Source organism: Artemia franciscana, chromosome 14 (assembly GCF_032884065.1).
Source record: "Artemia franciscana chromosome 14, ASM3288406v1, whole genome shotgun sequence".
Lineage (NCBI taxonomy): Eukaryota > Metazoa > Arthropoda > Branchiopoda > Anostraca > Artemiidae > Artemia > Artemia franciscana.
This window is the reverse complement of record NC_088876.1, coordinates 8,820,075-8,838,165: the sequence shown is the minus strand read 5'-3', so window position 1 is coordinate 8,838,165 and position 18,091 is coordinate 8,820,075. Positions and strand designations below refer to the sequence as shown.

General features: G+C 35.4%; 1 protein-coding gene across 1 annotated transcript in view; it reads left to right on the top strand.

Annotated features, from left to right (window-relative positions):
• Positions 1-18,091, top strand: part of LOC136035281 (uncharacterized) — a 59,152-nt gene that overhangs the window by 32,569 nt on the left and 8,492 nt on the right. The window contains exons 3-5 of the mRNA XM_065716965.1: positions 2,307-2,525; positions 12,735-12,953; positions 15,721-15,940. Of these exons, the coding sequence (XP_065573037.1) occupies positions 2,392-2,525; positions 12,735-12,953; positions 15,721-15,910 (543 nt within the window). The 5' untranslated portion in view covers positions 2,307-2,391 and the 3' untranslated portion in view covers positions 15,911-15,940. The remainder of the gene's footprint in view (positions 1-2,306; positions 2,526-12,734; positions 12,954-15,720; positions 15,941-18,091) is intronic.

The following is an 18,091-nucleotide window of genomic DNA, read 5'->3' as shown; positions in this document are numbered from 1 at the left end:
CTACTTATTCTTTGACTAGAAGCATGCTCGCAGTATTGCATGTAAGCAGTACCAATAAAAAAAGGAAAGCGATAATATAGACAAATTCATGATCAGCAGATTCGTTCTAGTACATGGTCGACAAAAAAGTTCTTTTCATCTTTCTTCAAATAGATGCAAATAAGGCTTCAGCATTGACCTTTATATAGAACCTATAGGTGGGGCTGATCTCTGATTATTTGCCATTCATCCAGAAAGTGCAATGGGGGCTGGGGACACCCACTCCGGAGTTTCGCACATCCTTCGTGTTTACTTTCCTCAGATTTCTCAGGGCACCTATTAGGAGCTTGGTTGACCCTGACTGTGCTTTCAGAATCAATCTACTGACAATTTTTCAAAACCAAATAATTGATTACCTCAGGGTTCCCCTTCCCCAAGATCAAAGGATTTCAGATCGAGTGCATTAGCCACTAAATATTTTATTCGTAGAGCTTTTGAAATCTTTTCGAAAATCACCCTTTTCAGTTTTTTTAATTGTATGTTTGAACATAAGGGCCTCTCCCAGGCCACTCATTTCGTCCCTAGATGTCAGATAGAGGAACACCCTACAAATATGTAGCTTACCTCCGTGAGAGGTGTGGACCAGGCCTTGTTCCTACGTTTCCACAACAGAACTGGGGCACCCTTACCTGGGAGCTGTAATTATAGGCGGATGAAAAAGAAGGGCCATCAAATATACACTCAGCAGGGCAAATCCGTGTTTGCAAACGTCCCGTGAGTTACAAACCTTCTTACAAGTAATGGGTTAAATTGTATGGTGAGACAAAACACCGTAGTGGGATAACCTTCTGTATGAGAACAACTGCGACAGGGCGTAAGATCCATGTCTATGGACAACGGCCTCTGTAAAGGGCTGCCATTACTGACACCCCAATAGATTGAGCACATTAATGAATACTAATACATGCGAAAGAGAAAAGAATTCTGCGAAAGGGGTATTTTGATGTGAATCAGAGAACAAATTCTTTCTTGGTTGTTTTTCCAAACAACACAGAAGTGCAAATTTAACTTTTCTACGGCAGAAAATCCACATCAACAGTTTGCAAAAAAATTTCAATGATACACAGCATTTTATTTTGACACATTTGCAGTTTCGATCGATGAGAAGTCGGAGCCCGTCAATAACTACACAGAATTGCATTAATAATTCAAAAATTTTTAAGCTGCAAAGATTGTAGTGATAAACAGCCACACTTTTTACAACTACAAGCATATGCCACCTCAAGGGATTAAAAAAAAAACCTAGGAGGATACGACAATGTCCAAAGCAGAAGTTCAACCTTGTAATAAGAAGCGTACAGAGAAATTGACTTTGAAGCGGTCCAAAATTGCAAATAGAGCACAAATTGAAAAAAAATGAACACATAACGAGAAACCATAGAGAAAAAATCATGGAAATCTCGCGATTTTAAAAGAAGGACGGGCATTGATATACTATGCTCCAACACTTTGTGTATGATTGCTTATAACCATGGGTAGTGAAGTTTCTTTAAGGAATCATCCTTCAAAATAGCACGCACATTTTCGTGTAGGTTCTAACTCATAGTGTAACACAATTGACACACAATGGACAGTATGCAAATCTAAAAACAGGCAAGTTAAAACCATACATATTTGTTTACACTCTCTTCCTATGTATAACAAGATGGCCATTCTCGCGTGAATGAATGTTAAATTTAGATTCAATATGCAATTCTGACTATTATTATTATTATTATTATTAATTTATTACCCGTCGAAAAAGGAAAAGACGGAATGTATAAAAGAAAAAGAAAGAAAAGTACAAAAATTTAAATACACTTCCACAACAAATATTATAAAATAACACAAGTCCAGGGGTGGTTGGCTCTTAAAACATTGGTACTGAATTTGGAGATTCTTCTCTCTATGGCCATGGAAGGGTTGGTGACCTTGTATTTCCTAGAGATGTCGCCATTGCTATGCCACAAAGGGAGACGCAGGAGAAACTTAGCATATCTGTAGAATGCGCTGCAAATGGCTTTCTTTTCGGTAGCTGTGAATATTTTCCAGAAGGGAACCAGAGCAAGCAGATGGGGGGGGGGGGGTAGTAAAAGAATTGTATAGCCGGGCAATGAGAGGACGGTTGAAACGATACTAATTGGCAACAAGTAATCCCTAAGACGCTTGTAGACGGGAAGAGAGGGGGTTTAGGAAGGCCAAGATACGTAAGAGGCCAATTTTAACGGAGAGGTTAATTGAAAGTTAATTTTTTTTTTAACTATTGAAGAAAAGAAGTTCTGTTTTAGATTCGTTGAAGAAAAGTCCGATCTGCTTGTATGCCGCTGCAAGTGAGTCGTAATTTTGATGAAGTAAAGATATCGATCGGGAAACATGAAGAATGTCATCAGCGAAGTTCAGCAGCGAAAGATTAATCCCATGGAAAATGTTTGCTATAGTTTGCAACGACGCACATATTCCACTACTGTGAGCACACACATCTCCGATATTAAGTTAAACCTTTCAGGGTAAGTTGTAACAGATTAGGAAATAACCAGAAGACACTATGTGTATACTTTTGATATTACTTCTACGGTTGCTTCAATTAAACGAAAAAAACTATACGCATGCAAGTATTAAAAGGTCATATAAGCGATATTATACGCAGCGCTGTTCTATCATAGCGAGTAATATCATTGATATTTCAAAGGAGCTAATTTGATTGGAAATTTGAAGTTCTAGTAACCTTTTTAAGAGTCAAAATTGACTGGAAGGCAATGAAACCACCTCTTTAGCTCATAATTTTCCAAGCCCTCCAAATCAAAATTTAAGATAGCCATTTTGTTCAGCATAGTTGAACGGTCTTGTAACTGTATCTTTAGGGTTATTGCGCATGTCAACCCCCCCCCCAGCTATACAATTTTCCCCTTATGCTTAAAAGCTAAATGGTGCGTTATAACTAAATCAAAAAGTACTGTGTGTATACTGATTGCCAATAAGACATTTCTGTAGTATCCCAAGAACGACTGAGGGTATTATGTTCAAACTTTCGGGGCTACTTCTATCTCTACCTCAGCTCTTAAAATTGAACTAAATAAAAAGAGTGTAAGTGTATCCAAGCTGTCAAAGAGCATAGATATTTTTTTGCGAGTGGTGTCAAGTTTAATTTTTCAGGTCAACTAGAGGAGGTATAAAACTAAATCAAAACCTACAATTTGTGTCAATATTTTTGAAAAGGTACATGTTATTAAAAATTGTTGGAAAATATCTTCCAGCATACGAATAGCAGGTCAAACAATAAATTCAAAAAGAAAAACCAAAAGATTTTAAATATTATTTTCTTTTTCCCTGAAAAGACTATGTCAATATAACACGAACAGAAATTAATAATCTACTTGCAGTCATTCCAGTAATGAAACTTGCAGTCATTCTGTCAGGTTATATTTTCGGTCATATTCCACGGGAAGTCACTGAGGTTACAAAAGAAACACAAAAAGTTGTCTTCCAGTCACTTTCGAACTCTAAAAAGAGCACTAAGTACCTTAAGTTACAATCAAAAACGTACTTCTCAGATTAATACGATCAATTTCTTATGAAAAATGCATGCAGATAATGGCCCATGTAGCACAGGTTTTTAACGTGTAATCGAGGTAATATAGTTGACAGGTGATTTGCCTAAATTGCACTTTTTTATCATTATTTTCTAACTAAGTCTAGACCCCTTTTTCCAAGGAAAACATCATATATAATTTGCTACTTGTACGAAATGTATTGTGTACGAAAATGTACTTTTCTTCTTTTCTCTTGTTTTTATTGATTAACAGTGACACGAAAGAAAGGCTTTCTGAAACGTGACAAGACCTGAAGTGAAAAAAGTAATTACAGAGAGGCTTTTTTATTCTCATAAGGCAAAGGATTTATCCTACGTGCCTGTCAACTTTGCTATTGTTTTTGTGAGAAAATTTAAAGACAAGCTTTCCAAAAAAGTTTTTCAAAGAAAAGTAAAGAGTCGTACTAAACTTAAGACCAACAGAAATAATCCAATAGATAATTTAATACTGCTCTCTTTCTCCAGGCGTAATATCTCTAAAGCCTGTTTTGCCAGTTCTGCTTTATTGAAAACTGGATGTGTTTTGAACAGTGTGGTTTGGTTTTTTAAAACATTGACGAAAAAAAAAATCACAATAATCATCAAGATGACTGGAAATAAATGAAAATAACTTGAATATTTAATATATAATTACTTTTATTCCAGAAAACTCAGCAATTCAAGATCCAATTTATGAATATAAACAAAAGGTTTATAATATATTTTATGCTCAGAATGCCGCAAATGATGCAAAAGGCTCTTGAACTAATACGGTAGGGGAGATGGAAGGGAGTAAGAGCCAAACTCCTATTTATAGTAATTTTCGTTCGTTGTAAGTTTAGCTTGAATATTCAATTTGAATTTTACTCTTTTTAATATTTATTTATTCATCCACATCAATATCTGTTATTTTTATCTTTGATATGATCTCTATTTTAAAGTACTGTTTGTTTTGGGTTTAATTTAGTTTTTATTTTTAGTTTTACTGGTCTTAACCTTATTCTATTCTCTAAAAAACTGCTTTTTAGGAAATTCCTTTTTTAATAATTTCTCTTTGTTTTTAACTTGCTTTTAATTATAAAAAGCTTTATTGTTGCTCAATATAGTAATTATATCTCCAGCTTTTCACATCTTCAGTTTTAAGAAATAAAATACCTAATTCTAATTGTTCACTTCTAATTAGTGTCTTTTGATTCATTTCAACATCACCCTCAACATTCTCTGAGAGTTTCAACTAAATGCCCTTAGTAGTCACTGAGATTTTACAGATACACCCTTTTGGCAGTGTGCATATATTGTCTTTTGATTGAGTTCAACCTCTTCTTCAACATTCTCTGAAACCTTCAATTTAACTTTTTCAATTTTAACTTTTTCTGCAGTAGGCCTATTGCACACACGTTATTTTAAAAAGCTGGATGTATATAGCTGTTTTTTATTTAGTTCGAATCCCATGTAAATTTCAACTAAAAACCATTAGCTCGCCCTGAGCCATTGCGTATAAGTCTTTTTGAAAACCGGAATTCACATTTTTTTTTTTTTTTTTTATTCAGTTCATAACTCCCCAAACATTCTCGGAAAGTGGCATTTTAACTCTTTCGACACTTTCTGAAATATTGCAGATATGTCAATCTAACAACCAGAATGCATGTAGTGTGTTCTGATTTAGTTCAACATCACAATTTCTGACAAAAATCACAACATCAAATTTTCTGAAATTTTTAACTTAATAATTTTAGTTGTTCTTGAAATATATCGGCGACGACCATTAACAACTGGGACGCACATAGTGTCTTTGAGGTTCAAAGTCCCCTTCAACATTTTCTGAATGTGTCAACCTGATAACCTTCCCCAGCTGTTCTTGAAATATTGATTAAATGCTATTTTGACAACCTTGATGCATATGGGGTCTTTTGATTTTGTTTAACATCCCTCTTAGCATTTCATGAAGGTAATACCTGTAGCCTTTGCTAAGGTCAATAGAGATGCATCCGGGTATGCTCTTTTAACAACTTAGGTACAGCTAGCGTGTTTTGATGCAGTGCAATATTTTCATAAATAGTCCCTGAGACCACGAATTTAATAACTCTAGCTCTTCGTGAGAAATTGCAGGTAAGACCTTTTGACAAACTGGATACACTATACTATTTTGACAAGCAGGATACAGTAAAACTCATTTATTTAGTTCGATAGTATTAGTTGTAATAATAGATATTGCAGTACTATGTGTACAGTCTCAATTGCAGTAGAAGTACCAGTAAAAATAGTAGCAGTCACAGTCACAAGTTGTAGCAGTTTCAGTCATGAGTTGTCACATCCCTAGTAGCACGCTATTGTGCTCGCAATCGAAAGTAGCCACAGTCGTAGTTGCAAGTAGTCACAGTCACAAGTAGCCATAGTAGCAGCCGAGTTGCATTCGTATTAGCAGTCTTGAGTAGTTGCAGTTGCAGTCATATTTTTTTTCGGCCGCAAACAGTCACAGTCACAAGTGGATGCAGTAGCCATTGCAAGTTCTTGCAGTCAAAATTAGTCGCAGGCCTGGCCGTAAGTAGTCGTAGTAGATTTTTTAAGTTGTCATACTTGCAAGTTGTCACAATAGTTACAGTCGCAGTTGGATATAGTCGCAGTCAAAAGTAGTCACAGTTGTAGTCACAGCAGTAGTAGCAATAATGGTCCTGGAAGTTTCAAGATAAAACCTTTCGCCGCTCCTAAGATATTGCATATACGCTCTTTTGATAACTGGGAAGCATGTATTGTCTTTTGATTTAGTTGAACATCCTCCTCAGCCAATACTCTTGGCCTTTTCTGACATATTCAGGATCGAAATTTCCTCTCTTTCCTAAGAAAAATTTTGTATGACAATAATGGGCAGATTACATAGTTTACAACTCTTTCTCCGGGGGATGTAGGGGGCATTGCATCCCCAGGGGCATAGATATTAGACCTTTTGACTAATTTGAACAGAGTAGCAATTTCATGATTTACATCAGCGTTTGAGCAGGGACCATCTAAGAGGACAAGGAAGACTGTTCCCCCCCCCCCACCCGCAAGCACTGTACAATAGCCCCAGGAAGTTTCAGCTTAGTACCCACAGCCGTTTTTGAAACAATGCTGATGCGCTCTTTTGGCAACCAGAATGCAAGTGATGTATTTTGATTTTGTTCAACATCCTCCTCAATATTTTGAGAAAGTAATCACAAGAAGAATCAGTCACAGTCACAAGTATTTGCAGTCTCAATCACAAGTTGTCACAGTAGCAAGTAGTCAAAGTCGCAGTCGCAACCAGTCATAGTTGCAGTCGCAATAGTAGTATTAGTTATAGTGGCCCTGAAACTTTCAAGTGAATACCCTTAGCCGTTCCTATGATATTGAAGATTCTTATTATCACTCGCCTGGATGCACAAAGTGTTTTTCGGTTTAGTTCAGCATCTCCTTCAACATTCCCTGAAGTTTGGTCTTAACACACTTAACTTTTTTGGACACACCCACGATCAAACATTCCACCTTTTCTTATTATAGATCCTTTATCTATACTATGGGTAAATTACCCTTATCCCTTTTTATCCCGGGGTCTGTGGGGGGATTGGCATTTCCGAAGGTATACTTATTAGACTCGTCGACTATTTTGAGCAAAACTTTCATTCAAAATATCGATAAGTGTTGGGGAGGGTGCATTTAAATAGGGCAAGTGGGGAGGAGCTGACTGCCCTCTGGTCACTTTTAAGCAGCCTTCTGAAAATAGCTTGAAAGTTTCTGCTTAATATCCTCACCCACCTCTTAGATATTGCTGATACAACCTTTTGACCACCAGCCTGCACATAGCGTGTTTGATTTAGTTCAGTATTCCCCTTAGATTTTCCTCAAAGTAGTCGTAGGCAAAAGTATTCACATTTGCAAGTAGTTGCAGTCAAAATCATGAGCAGTCGCAATCACAATCGCAAGTAGTAGAAGCCGCAAGTATCCGTTGACGAGGTCGCAAGTAATTACAGTTGCACACGGTTGCAGTCGCAAATCATATTAGTCCCGGTAACAGTTGCAAGTATTCAAAATTGCTGTCAGAGCAGCAGTTGCATTAGTAGTGCCCCTGAAAGTTTTGCAGCCTTTTTGGAGACCCAGAATCAAACATACCCCCTTTTCCACTAATCAACCGCACGTATAAACAGTGGGCAACTTGAATAAATTACAACCCCTGTTCCAGGGGCTTTGGGGGTTATGTTATCCACGGAGGCATATCTATTTGACCTTTAGATTGTTTTAAACAAGAAGGCCATTTTAAAATTCCGATTGGGGGTCTTAGGGAGTAGGGCAGCCAAAACGTGCATGCCCTCCGACTAAGTGCAATATTTTTTTAAAATTCCCTGGAATTTTTAACTTGATACCCTTACCGTTCTCAAGATATTGCAAACATGCCTTTTTGATAAATTGGATGCATACAGTGGCTTTTGATTTAGTTTAACATTACCCTGAACAGTTTCTAAAGTTCCAACTTCATACTCTTAGCCTTTAAAACAAACCTTCTTTAATCTTAACCAAGAATCAAACCTTCCCCCATATCTTAATGATAAATCCTGCATGTGAATCATAAATTGTATAATTTGCAATCCTTGATGCAGTATTAAGGGGTGATGGCATCCCTATAGTCGTAGCTCTTAGACCTTTTGACTATTCTAAACAAAATGTTTCTTTTCAAAATTTCGAGCAAAGTCAAGGGGAGGGGCATCTAAGAAGAGCAAGGAGGGCTGGCTCCCCCATGATCACTCTTCAGCTTCTCAATCAGCATACCCTGACTGTTTCACCTTAATGCCCTTAACTGTTTCTTAGATATAGGTTTCGACAGCCAGAATCTACAGAATCTATCATTCCCTGGAATTTTTAACTTGATGCCCTTACCGTTCTTAAGATATTGCAAATATGTCTTTTTGATAAATTGGATGCGTATAGTGGCTTTTGAATTAGTTTAACATTACCCTGAAGTTTCACATTAATACTCTTACCCTTTTAGGACACAGCAAGAATCAAACATTATCCCTTATCCTAATGATAAATCCTGCATGTGAACCATAGGCAAAGTGTATAATTTTCAGTCCTTGATCCAAGATTAAGGGGTGATGGCATCCCTCGTAGCTCTTAGACCTTTTGACTATTCTAAACAAAATTTTTCTTTTCAAAATTCCAAGCAAAGTTGAGGGGAGGGGTCACCTAAAAAGAGCAAGGAGGGCTGGCTCCCCTATATCACTCTTCAACATCCCACTCAACATACCCTGACAGCTTCACCTTAATGTCCTTGACTGTTCCTTAGATATAGGTTTCGACAACCAGAATCTACAGACTATTTTTGTTTTATTTGAAGTACCTCTTAAAATCTCTTAGAGATTTCACCTCAATGCACAAAGCCTTTTTGAAAATCCACTTTAAAACATGCTTTCTTTTCAAACAATTCGTTGTATTGAGCTGTAAATAAAAAGTGACTGGGTCCAATACTAACCGCAACTCTAGAACTTTTATAACTATTGACACATCAAAAGATTTGGCTTGTTTCAAATATATAAAATTTATTAATTTAATTTTACCCATCAAAGATGGGAGCCTGTGAAAATTTGCCTGATTTTCATAAAAAGAAGAAATACTCATAAAAAGTCAAGCAATCTTAAGGAAAAATACACAATCAGATTTAGCATATCAGATAACTTTATTGTAGAGGTTTGAAGCTCGTGTAAACAAAAATATCGATGTTTTACTTTTTGCCAGAAGAAATACCATGGGTGACTGTTTATTTGTTGATGTTGTTTTTGTTGTTGTTTTTTTCTAGGGGTGGTCTTATCAAACCCATAGTTTTAGAAGACTGGATGAGGGCTCATTCAAACGGAGTTCAAAAGTCTTAGTGCCCTTTTTGATTGACTAACAACTTGGAAGGGCAGCCAGCTTCCCTCCCGCGCCCCATTTTTTCCAGAATACATTCGATCAAAACTTTGAGATAGCTATTTGCTTCAACATAGTTTAAAGATCAAACAACTATACATTAGGGGATGAAAATACCCTCATACTTCTTGGGTAAAGGGCTGTAAATTAGACAATTTGCCCTTTGTTCACATATAGTACTTGTAATTGGGAAATATGAGGAAAAATCTCTTTTTTTGGTGGGGGGGGGGCATTTCCACTGAGGAAATTTTTAATGGTGATGACATTTTACAGAGAAAATTTTACACGCCAGGATGAGGGATGAGGATTTCCTGATATGACCTGAAAACGGTTCTATTATAAACAAAGAAAGAAAGTTTTTCAACGTAATTATATGGCAACATCACAACTTAAAAGGAACAGGTATATCACACATGGGAGGGGCTACCATTTCCTCAAACCTTACTCCTTACGCTTAAGTTTGACTTTTTGACACAATTCTTAAAGAAATACTTCGCAAACACAAGGGCCGCTAAATTTGAATGGGAATTATTTTCAAAGAACCTTAAGACTTTTTTTGCTGACTGGGCTAGCTAATTTACATAAGCCTTAAGAAAACAGAAGCTATACGTCAATCATACAAACCATAAAAGATAATCAGAATATCAATGTGCGATTTTCTTGTCCGTTTGTTTAATAAAAATTTAATCGTTTAATAAAATTTTAATCGTTTAATAAAATCGTTAGTTTAATAAAAATTTAAGGAAAGCAAAGTACTTTCCTAGAATTATTACGTAATATGCGTTTTATGTCTAACTTTCAATACAAATACTATGACTCGTGAACAATTGGTGTATACATCTATAGGTTATTGTTTTATGCATGTTTATGTAACTGGAAAAATGTCGTATATTAAGTAATATATGACTAAAGAAGGACTGTTTTAGAGTAAGTACTTGATTTTTAAACTGGAGCCTAATGAGGATCTAATGTTGTTTAGGAGCGTCGTCAACATCCAGTGAAATATTGTTGCTGCTGAAGTGATCTTTTGTTCTTTTTTTATGAGAAGTTCGAAAGACAAGGCAAAAAGGATTGAAACTGAGTATATGCTGCAAAGATAGCTTTAGAAACTGAAAATAATTCTAATGAAACTTAGAATAGTGCTAAAAAAAACTGGAGGAAGTAAGTGAAATAAATTAATGTTTTTTTTTGCGTTAAGTTAGGTGTAATAAATTTGAAGAAATTCTATTCATAGAAACGAAAGAAAAATTCACGAAAGAATAAGTAGCTTCCAAGAGAATATACAACTGTTTATTTATTTCTTTACTTCCAAGAAAGCTCAGCTATACACACAAACTCACAATAGAGTAGAATATACATAAAAGAACGTAAATCTGGTATAATTTTTCTTTTCGTGAAATTTGATTTCTACAGAAAAAGAGAAATGCTGGCAGTTTTTGATTTCTTACAGAAAAAGAGAAATGCTGGCAGATTAATACATGTAATATTATTTCTCATACTTATCTACCATTTATGTTAATATGCTAGATACATCATATGTATATATATATATATATATATATATATATATATATATATATATATATATATATATGTATATATATATATATATATATATATATATTATATTTATTTATATAAATATATTTGATATATAAAATGTAAATATATATTGGATATTTTTTTTCTAAACACTTAAACGCATAATTTATATTTATACATTTATAATGGTAGCAGTATGATGTTTATTTAGCAATTCCTGTTTTTTTGTCCTTCTCGGCCGACAGTCTAGGGCCAAATGAAAAGATGGTCGTCCTGGAATGGGGTGAGTGGATGTCATAAGGAAAGATTTAAGGGATGTGAAAAATTCTTAAGAGGGTGCAAAGAGTTTTTTTAATATATTGGGATGGAGGAGGAGTGTGCGTAGTTGTGTTGGCTCCTAGCGGCTCTGTGCTGCATTGAGTTGTTAGCAGCAGTAGCAGTATTTCGCTTTTTCATAGTTTTCTAGAGCTCATTGTCAACAGTGACGTATATCAGAAGCTCAGTACGGTTTATCTGAGTAATCAAAAGAAAAAAATTGTCTTTGCGCAGAAACGAAAATATCGCCAATTCTTGGGGGAGGGGCAATATGATAAGGGCGCCAATAAGTAAAATCTTGGAGGGCCTAATGTGACAAGCGCGCCAATGATTGACCAAATTGACTCATTTACTTAAAAAAAATGAGTGAGAAACAGAAAAAAACAAGGAATGAGGGCACCAGAAAAATTATTAGGGGCCCAGTTCCCCTCGGTTAGATCCACTACTGTCTTTTGTGCTTTTGATTATAAACAGACAGTTTCCCAATGCAAAATAGCATACGAATAAAACATAAGGCTATAATCAAACTTTCTGCTCAAAACATAGACCTTAATGTAGTTTGGTTAAAGCTTCAGCAGTTTGAATGTGATGGCTAATCTCCATATTTCTGAGGGCTTAAAGTAAATGGTTCACTCTGAAAAAAGTTATTTTGTGACATGGCTGCATCTCTAACTTGCACGAAAATGGCATAATACCTGTACTATTAAATTGATTGGTCTCAGGTCTATCCATTTACTGAGCCTGAACTAGGATATTACAGAGAGGGTTTAGTAGGAATTTACACTCAGAATGATTGATCTGGCCTTCTGAACTTTTGAATAGTCTTCATGAACTTCTATTTTGTGTTGTTTTTAAGAACAAGGTTTAAGGAAAGATCCCCTAAACGATAAATTATAAAAAAAAAGGTTATGTCACTTTTTTAACTGCACGTTTTAATTCAAAATATATCAAAACAGAACTTTGTGTTTATTAACTTTAGCCCCAAAAAGTCTCAATCAATAGAAACTAGAGCCATAAATCATATGTTAGATGCATCATTAAATTTGCACAACTTTACCGACCACAGTCTCTGGCTCATCAGTTCAGAAATGCATAAATGAATGCACTAATTATTTTATTTGTCAATTGTCGAAAAGAAAACATAGAATTTGTTTCTGTCAAATTGATCATTCGAACTTTCAACTTTTACTTTTTAACCTGAATTGAAAACTAACTGGAATCATTCAGTTTTCAGCTACATTATTTATCATTTGGTCTTAAGATGTGTAGAAGGCATAAATAGTGATTTTTGGTTCATTATAAATGGCAAAATGTTGTTTTACATTTTTGTATGGGTACACCATTTTATTGTTGTTTTGTCTTTTTTGCTCCTAAGTATTCTGTGCAACTTGGTAGAAGCAAATGACTTCGAAGATTCAATTGCATTGGAGTCAGACATTAGAACATCAAACTTTATATACGCTTTAAGATACCCCAGGGAGAGCTTAGTGCAACAGCAAATTCGGCACACTGACAGGGGGAATGTAGACAGTATTTGTAGCACAGAAGCTGATGGTCTAATAGTTTCTGCATATCATGTAATGGACTGTAATCGGTAAGTAGAAATATTATTGAGCTTTTTTGGTGATCAAAGCAATAAAACAAGTTTTTCTACTGAAAGTAAAGACAAAAAAAATTAAAACTTGAAATGAACGCCAATTATTTCCTATATGAGGGGACTCCTACCTCTTCCTCAACACTCGCTCTTGACACTGAAGGCTTAAAACTCCAACTCCTTAAAAGTACTTCTCGTTCAAATTTAAAGGCTCTTGTGGATTTTGTATCAGAAGAAGCTTTTAAAGAATTGTGACAAAAGCTAAGCTTTAGCTTAAAGATCTAGTGTTACGAAAGAGACAATCCCTTCATATACGGAATAATTTCTGGTAATTTTAGGTATTAATATTGCGCCTTCTTTTCGGTTAAAGAAACATGTTTTTTTTTTAATTTCTAGCCATTTTCCAAATCATGCCAGGAAATTTTCCCAGAAAAATTGTCCTTTAAAACTTCAGCTCAGAAACTTTTCTCGTCATAGAATATTCTCCCCACTGAAAATGCCCCCCACATAAAATTCAATCCTTTCCTCGCAAAAAAGCTCCGTAATTTCTCGATAGTAAATACTACATGTGAACAATGGGCACACTGCATAACTTACAACTGCTCCCAGACGGACTATGGGGGGTCGTGTCATCCCTAAGGACATAGTTGTTAGACTTTCCAACTATGCTGAATCAGATAGTAATCTTAAAATTTTATTGAGTGTTTTGGGGGAAAGAGGGTGTGAGAGGGAGAGGACTATTCTCCCATCAATCATTTTGGTCACTTAAAAGGGGCAGTACAATTTTTATTTCTGCTCAAATGAATCGTCTCTCAATCTTATAGGACCATGGTTCAATGTGAACACCCCTGGGAAAAAAGGAACAACAACAAATTAACGAACATCCGTGATCTTTCTTCTTGTAATTAATGCTAATACCATATTATTTCGAACATAAGAACTCCATACCTCTACAAGAGGATTTTCTGATATGCTGAATCTGATCTTGTGACTTTCGTTAATATGGCTTAACTCTTTTGGGGTGTTGCACCTTTTTTTTTTTTGAAAATCAGGTAAATTTTATCAAGTTTGTAGTTTTTGGTAGACAACTTTAAATTTAATGGATTAAAGGTACTGTTACTATTGGGTCGAGTCCATCTCTACTTACTGTTCAATGCTATGAACTGTTTGGAATACCGTAGCCAGATGGGTTTTTAGCACCAAAATTATCACGGGTCTCTATAAATAGAATATTGGATTAGAGTATAATATTATCAGTATCTGACTTCATGGAAAACTTCTGAAAAATGAATTATATAGATGAGGGCTTAGGCATTGACACAAGAGGATGGCTCGGGGTTCCATGAATAACAAATTCTATATACTTGCCTGTAAATTACCTTCTTAGTGTGTTACCTTCTACTTGCAAGAATTATTCACTTGTATAGGCCTTTCAACTCCTTCTATTTGTAACTGAAAGTGATGGTAATCTTCAATAAGCAGCTGAAATATTAATGATAGTAAAGCTTGTTTCGAAGTATATATATAATACACTGAACTCTTATTAAAGAGGGTAGCATGAATTAAACGAATGATTCAATTTGTTTTTGTTAAATTTTATTGAAGCAAATGTTGCATTTCCCTGGCGTGATCAACATATTCCTGAGAATACTGGTTTTAATGGGACTCCTCGGGAAAAAAAAATGCAAAACTCCAAATTTTTGCTGGTAGGAGCTTAAAACCACTGCCTTTGGACTCTCTGATATCCTTCATATAATGGAGTAGTTTTCATTGAGATCGTTTGTCCTTTTGGGGTGTTTAACACCTTTTTTGACAATGAGTTGCATTTTATCAGACTCTACCCCACTTTACAAAAGGCCCGTTTTAGGCCTATAAACAGATCATTTACTAATTGTTATCTATGTTCGGAACTCGGGACCTCTCTTTCTAGTTCCTCGTAAATTTTTGTCTGGAAAAACTTTCCCCTATCCTATCCTGGAATCCCTGCTCTTAACAATAAAGTTTTGTACCCCTTTACTGAAAACATTTTTGAGTTCAACAGATACAGATAGTTAACAATAGCATGTGTTTTATTCACCTATTGAGATTAAATGCATCCATAAGCATTTCCATTCTTGAAACATTGTGAAAAATGCTTGTAACTACAGTTAGACTTTGGCTTAAAGGCTCGGAGACTGAGAGGGGCCAGCGTACCAGAGAACTATACTGTAGAAGTTTCAAGCTCCTATTTACAAAAATGTGGAATTTTGCTTTTTTTCCCTGGGGTGATCGTATTGAAATAATGGTACTAAAAGATCGGGAGAGCGTGCATTCGAACGTAAATTAAAATTTCTATTGTTAATTTAAGTGACCAAAAGATTGCAGGGTAGCTTGGCCCACTCACACCCCCATTTTTCCCATGTTGAGTATCGTTGAAAGATCAAATAATTATGTATTTAGGTGTAAAAATACCCCCCCCCCCCCAGTTCGTGTGGGGAGAAGTCTGTAATTTATGAAATTTTCCCGCTGTTTATGTATAGTATTTAATATTGGGAAGTATATAGACATTTTACGGGGGGAGGGGCTAGGGATGGATTCCTTTAGGGAAAATCTTCCTTCGGAATGGAACTTTTTCGCTGGGGGGGGTATGAATTTTCATGGGGAAATGTTACACTGAAGGATTTGACGGAAATACTTTCTTTTAAATAGACATGTGCAGATTTTTTTGGCCGCCAGGTGAATGTGTTTGCTGATTTGTTAAAAACTAAATATATATTTTTTATTACAGGCTGTTGAAAAACAAATGTTTATTGAATGAATATTTACATGGACTCCCCTGTGGAATGAAATTTCCAAAAGATGATGCATTTCAAAGAAACAGTGATTACATTGAAGCAAAACTAGATTCTTCTTATGATCCGAAGGAAGATTTCACGCTTCGACAATTAATATGGCTGATTGCGTTGTCTGCATATTAGACTAGAACTGACATATATTTAAATAACCAGGTAATTATTATTACTATGAGCTGGACAAAAAGAATAATTAAGATTCAGTTTTAATGGTGAGAATGATGAGGAATTGAAGAAAAGTAGTTTTTTCATTGTAATTTCGTCAATTCTACCAATAAGGCGGATAAACGTTTACTGGGATTTCTTGAAGATTACAACTTACTAAAGATGTAATATCACTGAAACGGAAACTCTCTGTTTATGTGTGATGCATAATGTTATAATTTCACATTTGAAATAAGTTCGACACTGAAATATTTGCATGTGAGGCCGCCACACCACCTCCCCGGAAAAAGTATCTATCTTTTTACTGTTTTATCTAAGGTTCCTCATATTCCGTTCTGTCTATAATTCTGTTTTCCTTTTTTGTGTGATTCCCTCCTCCAACCACTTCTAAAATCAATTCCGGTGTACCTACCTATTCAAAAAGTTGAAAAAGGCCTTGAAAACAGTCAAAACACTTGTCATTTAAAAAATACTCATTTGCTTAATAATTTTGGAAGAAATAAGCTTAAAATGTGCGGCACCGTCCTAGAAATTTTTACCTCTTTTGTTTGAATAGTTTTTCAAAAAAATTTATATATATACAACCTAAGAATCGGGTTTTTCTTTAGGTTCTTAATGCATACGCTTCATTAAATTCTGGGTTACTCGTAAAAATTACGATCCTGAGATGCTCTACAAATGGCTAAAAATGTTGATGAATATTTATGCTTCAAATCCATCATTTCAAAAAACACTTTTGCAGAGGTTTCAAGCCCCTCTTTACAAAAAGGGAAAATGTTATTTTTTTTTCTAGAATAATGATCCGAAGGACCATTTTATTTGTTTGCTCTTTCTCAGGAGTTGTCATATCAAGCCAACGATTTTGGAAAATTGGAAAAAGCCTTATCCAAACAAAAATCATAAGTTGTAGTTCCCTTTTGAAGTGGCAAAAAATAGCTCCCCAGCGAAGAAGTATTTTTTGACATTTTGTTGCATGAAACAACAATTTTACCCCTAAGAGGGAGAAAATGCTATCGATTGATAATTGCGAGATTGCCAATCGATGTTAATGTATTGGAAATATTAATATTAAGGTTCCCAGTTTCACGGGCAATGACGCTCGTAAGAAATATATATTTATTTTAGGGCCTCATTTAAATAAGTAGATTTATTTGCGGCTTAATATAACTAAGTACAGTGTGTGTGATTGCTGATCATCTGTTTTTGAGGTCATTGGTAGATTTCTGTAAAGTGGGGGAGGGGAGACTGTGGCTGAAGTTTCAAAATCCTCATTTTTATGTTGTAATTTAAAAATTTCCCATGCTTAAGAAGAGCTTGATAGAAAATTGTAGAAAGAACCATTAGATTTTACGTAAGCCATTGAACATCTGGCTGTAAGTTTGAGGTAAACATTTAAGTAGTTAGCCTTATCATAACTATTTAGTCGATCATAATTACCTGCATAGGGCTGTGATGGGGAGATATATATGGGGTATCCATAAGGGCAATATTTGTCCGAAAGATAAGGGTAAATGAACGAAGATTAGCTTAAAAAACTTCTTCGCAAAATAAGGTTTTTCAAGAAAAGTTAAGATTAAACTAAAAACGAGAAGAAATAAAGTCAAATAATTCAACGAGTCAAATTCCAAACGAGCAGAAACTAAGATAAGTAGATTTGACGTCCCCCGTGCCTTCTGAAGACCGTGACATAATTTGCCCGGTTTTGATTTAATCCAACACCCCCTAAATATTCCCTAAGACAATCCCCTTAATATCCTTGTTCTGAGTAAAATTAGTATTCTTAGCAGTCTTAATAATAGCAACAGTGGTAACATGCACATAGTCAAGGCCTTTTCCACTGGGGGAGGGCCTAGGGTTTTGACCCCCCCCCCCTCTTCCTCGAAATGTTTGTGTGACTCAAAAAATTTGACAGAAACGGATATAAACAAATTTTATGCACTTTTTAAGGGGTCTTTTGTGTAGCCCCTCCTCCTCCCCCGAAAAAAATTATTTTGTAAAACAGCCCTCCCCCCAAAAAAATCCCGGATACGGCCCTGCACATAGTACCTTGGTTAAATCAATATCTCCTACAATATGCACTTGGTTAATTGGTAACTCCTCTGATCCTCCGCTTAAATTTCTAATCTATTCCCCACAGTTATT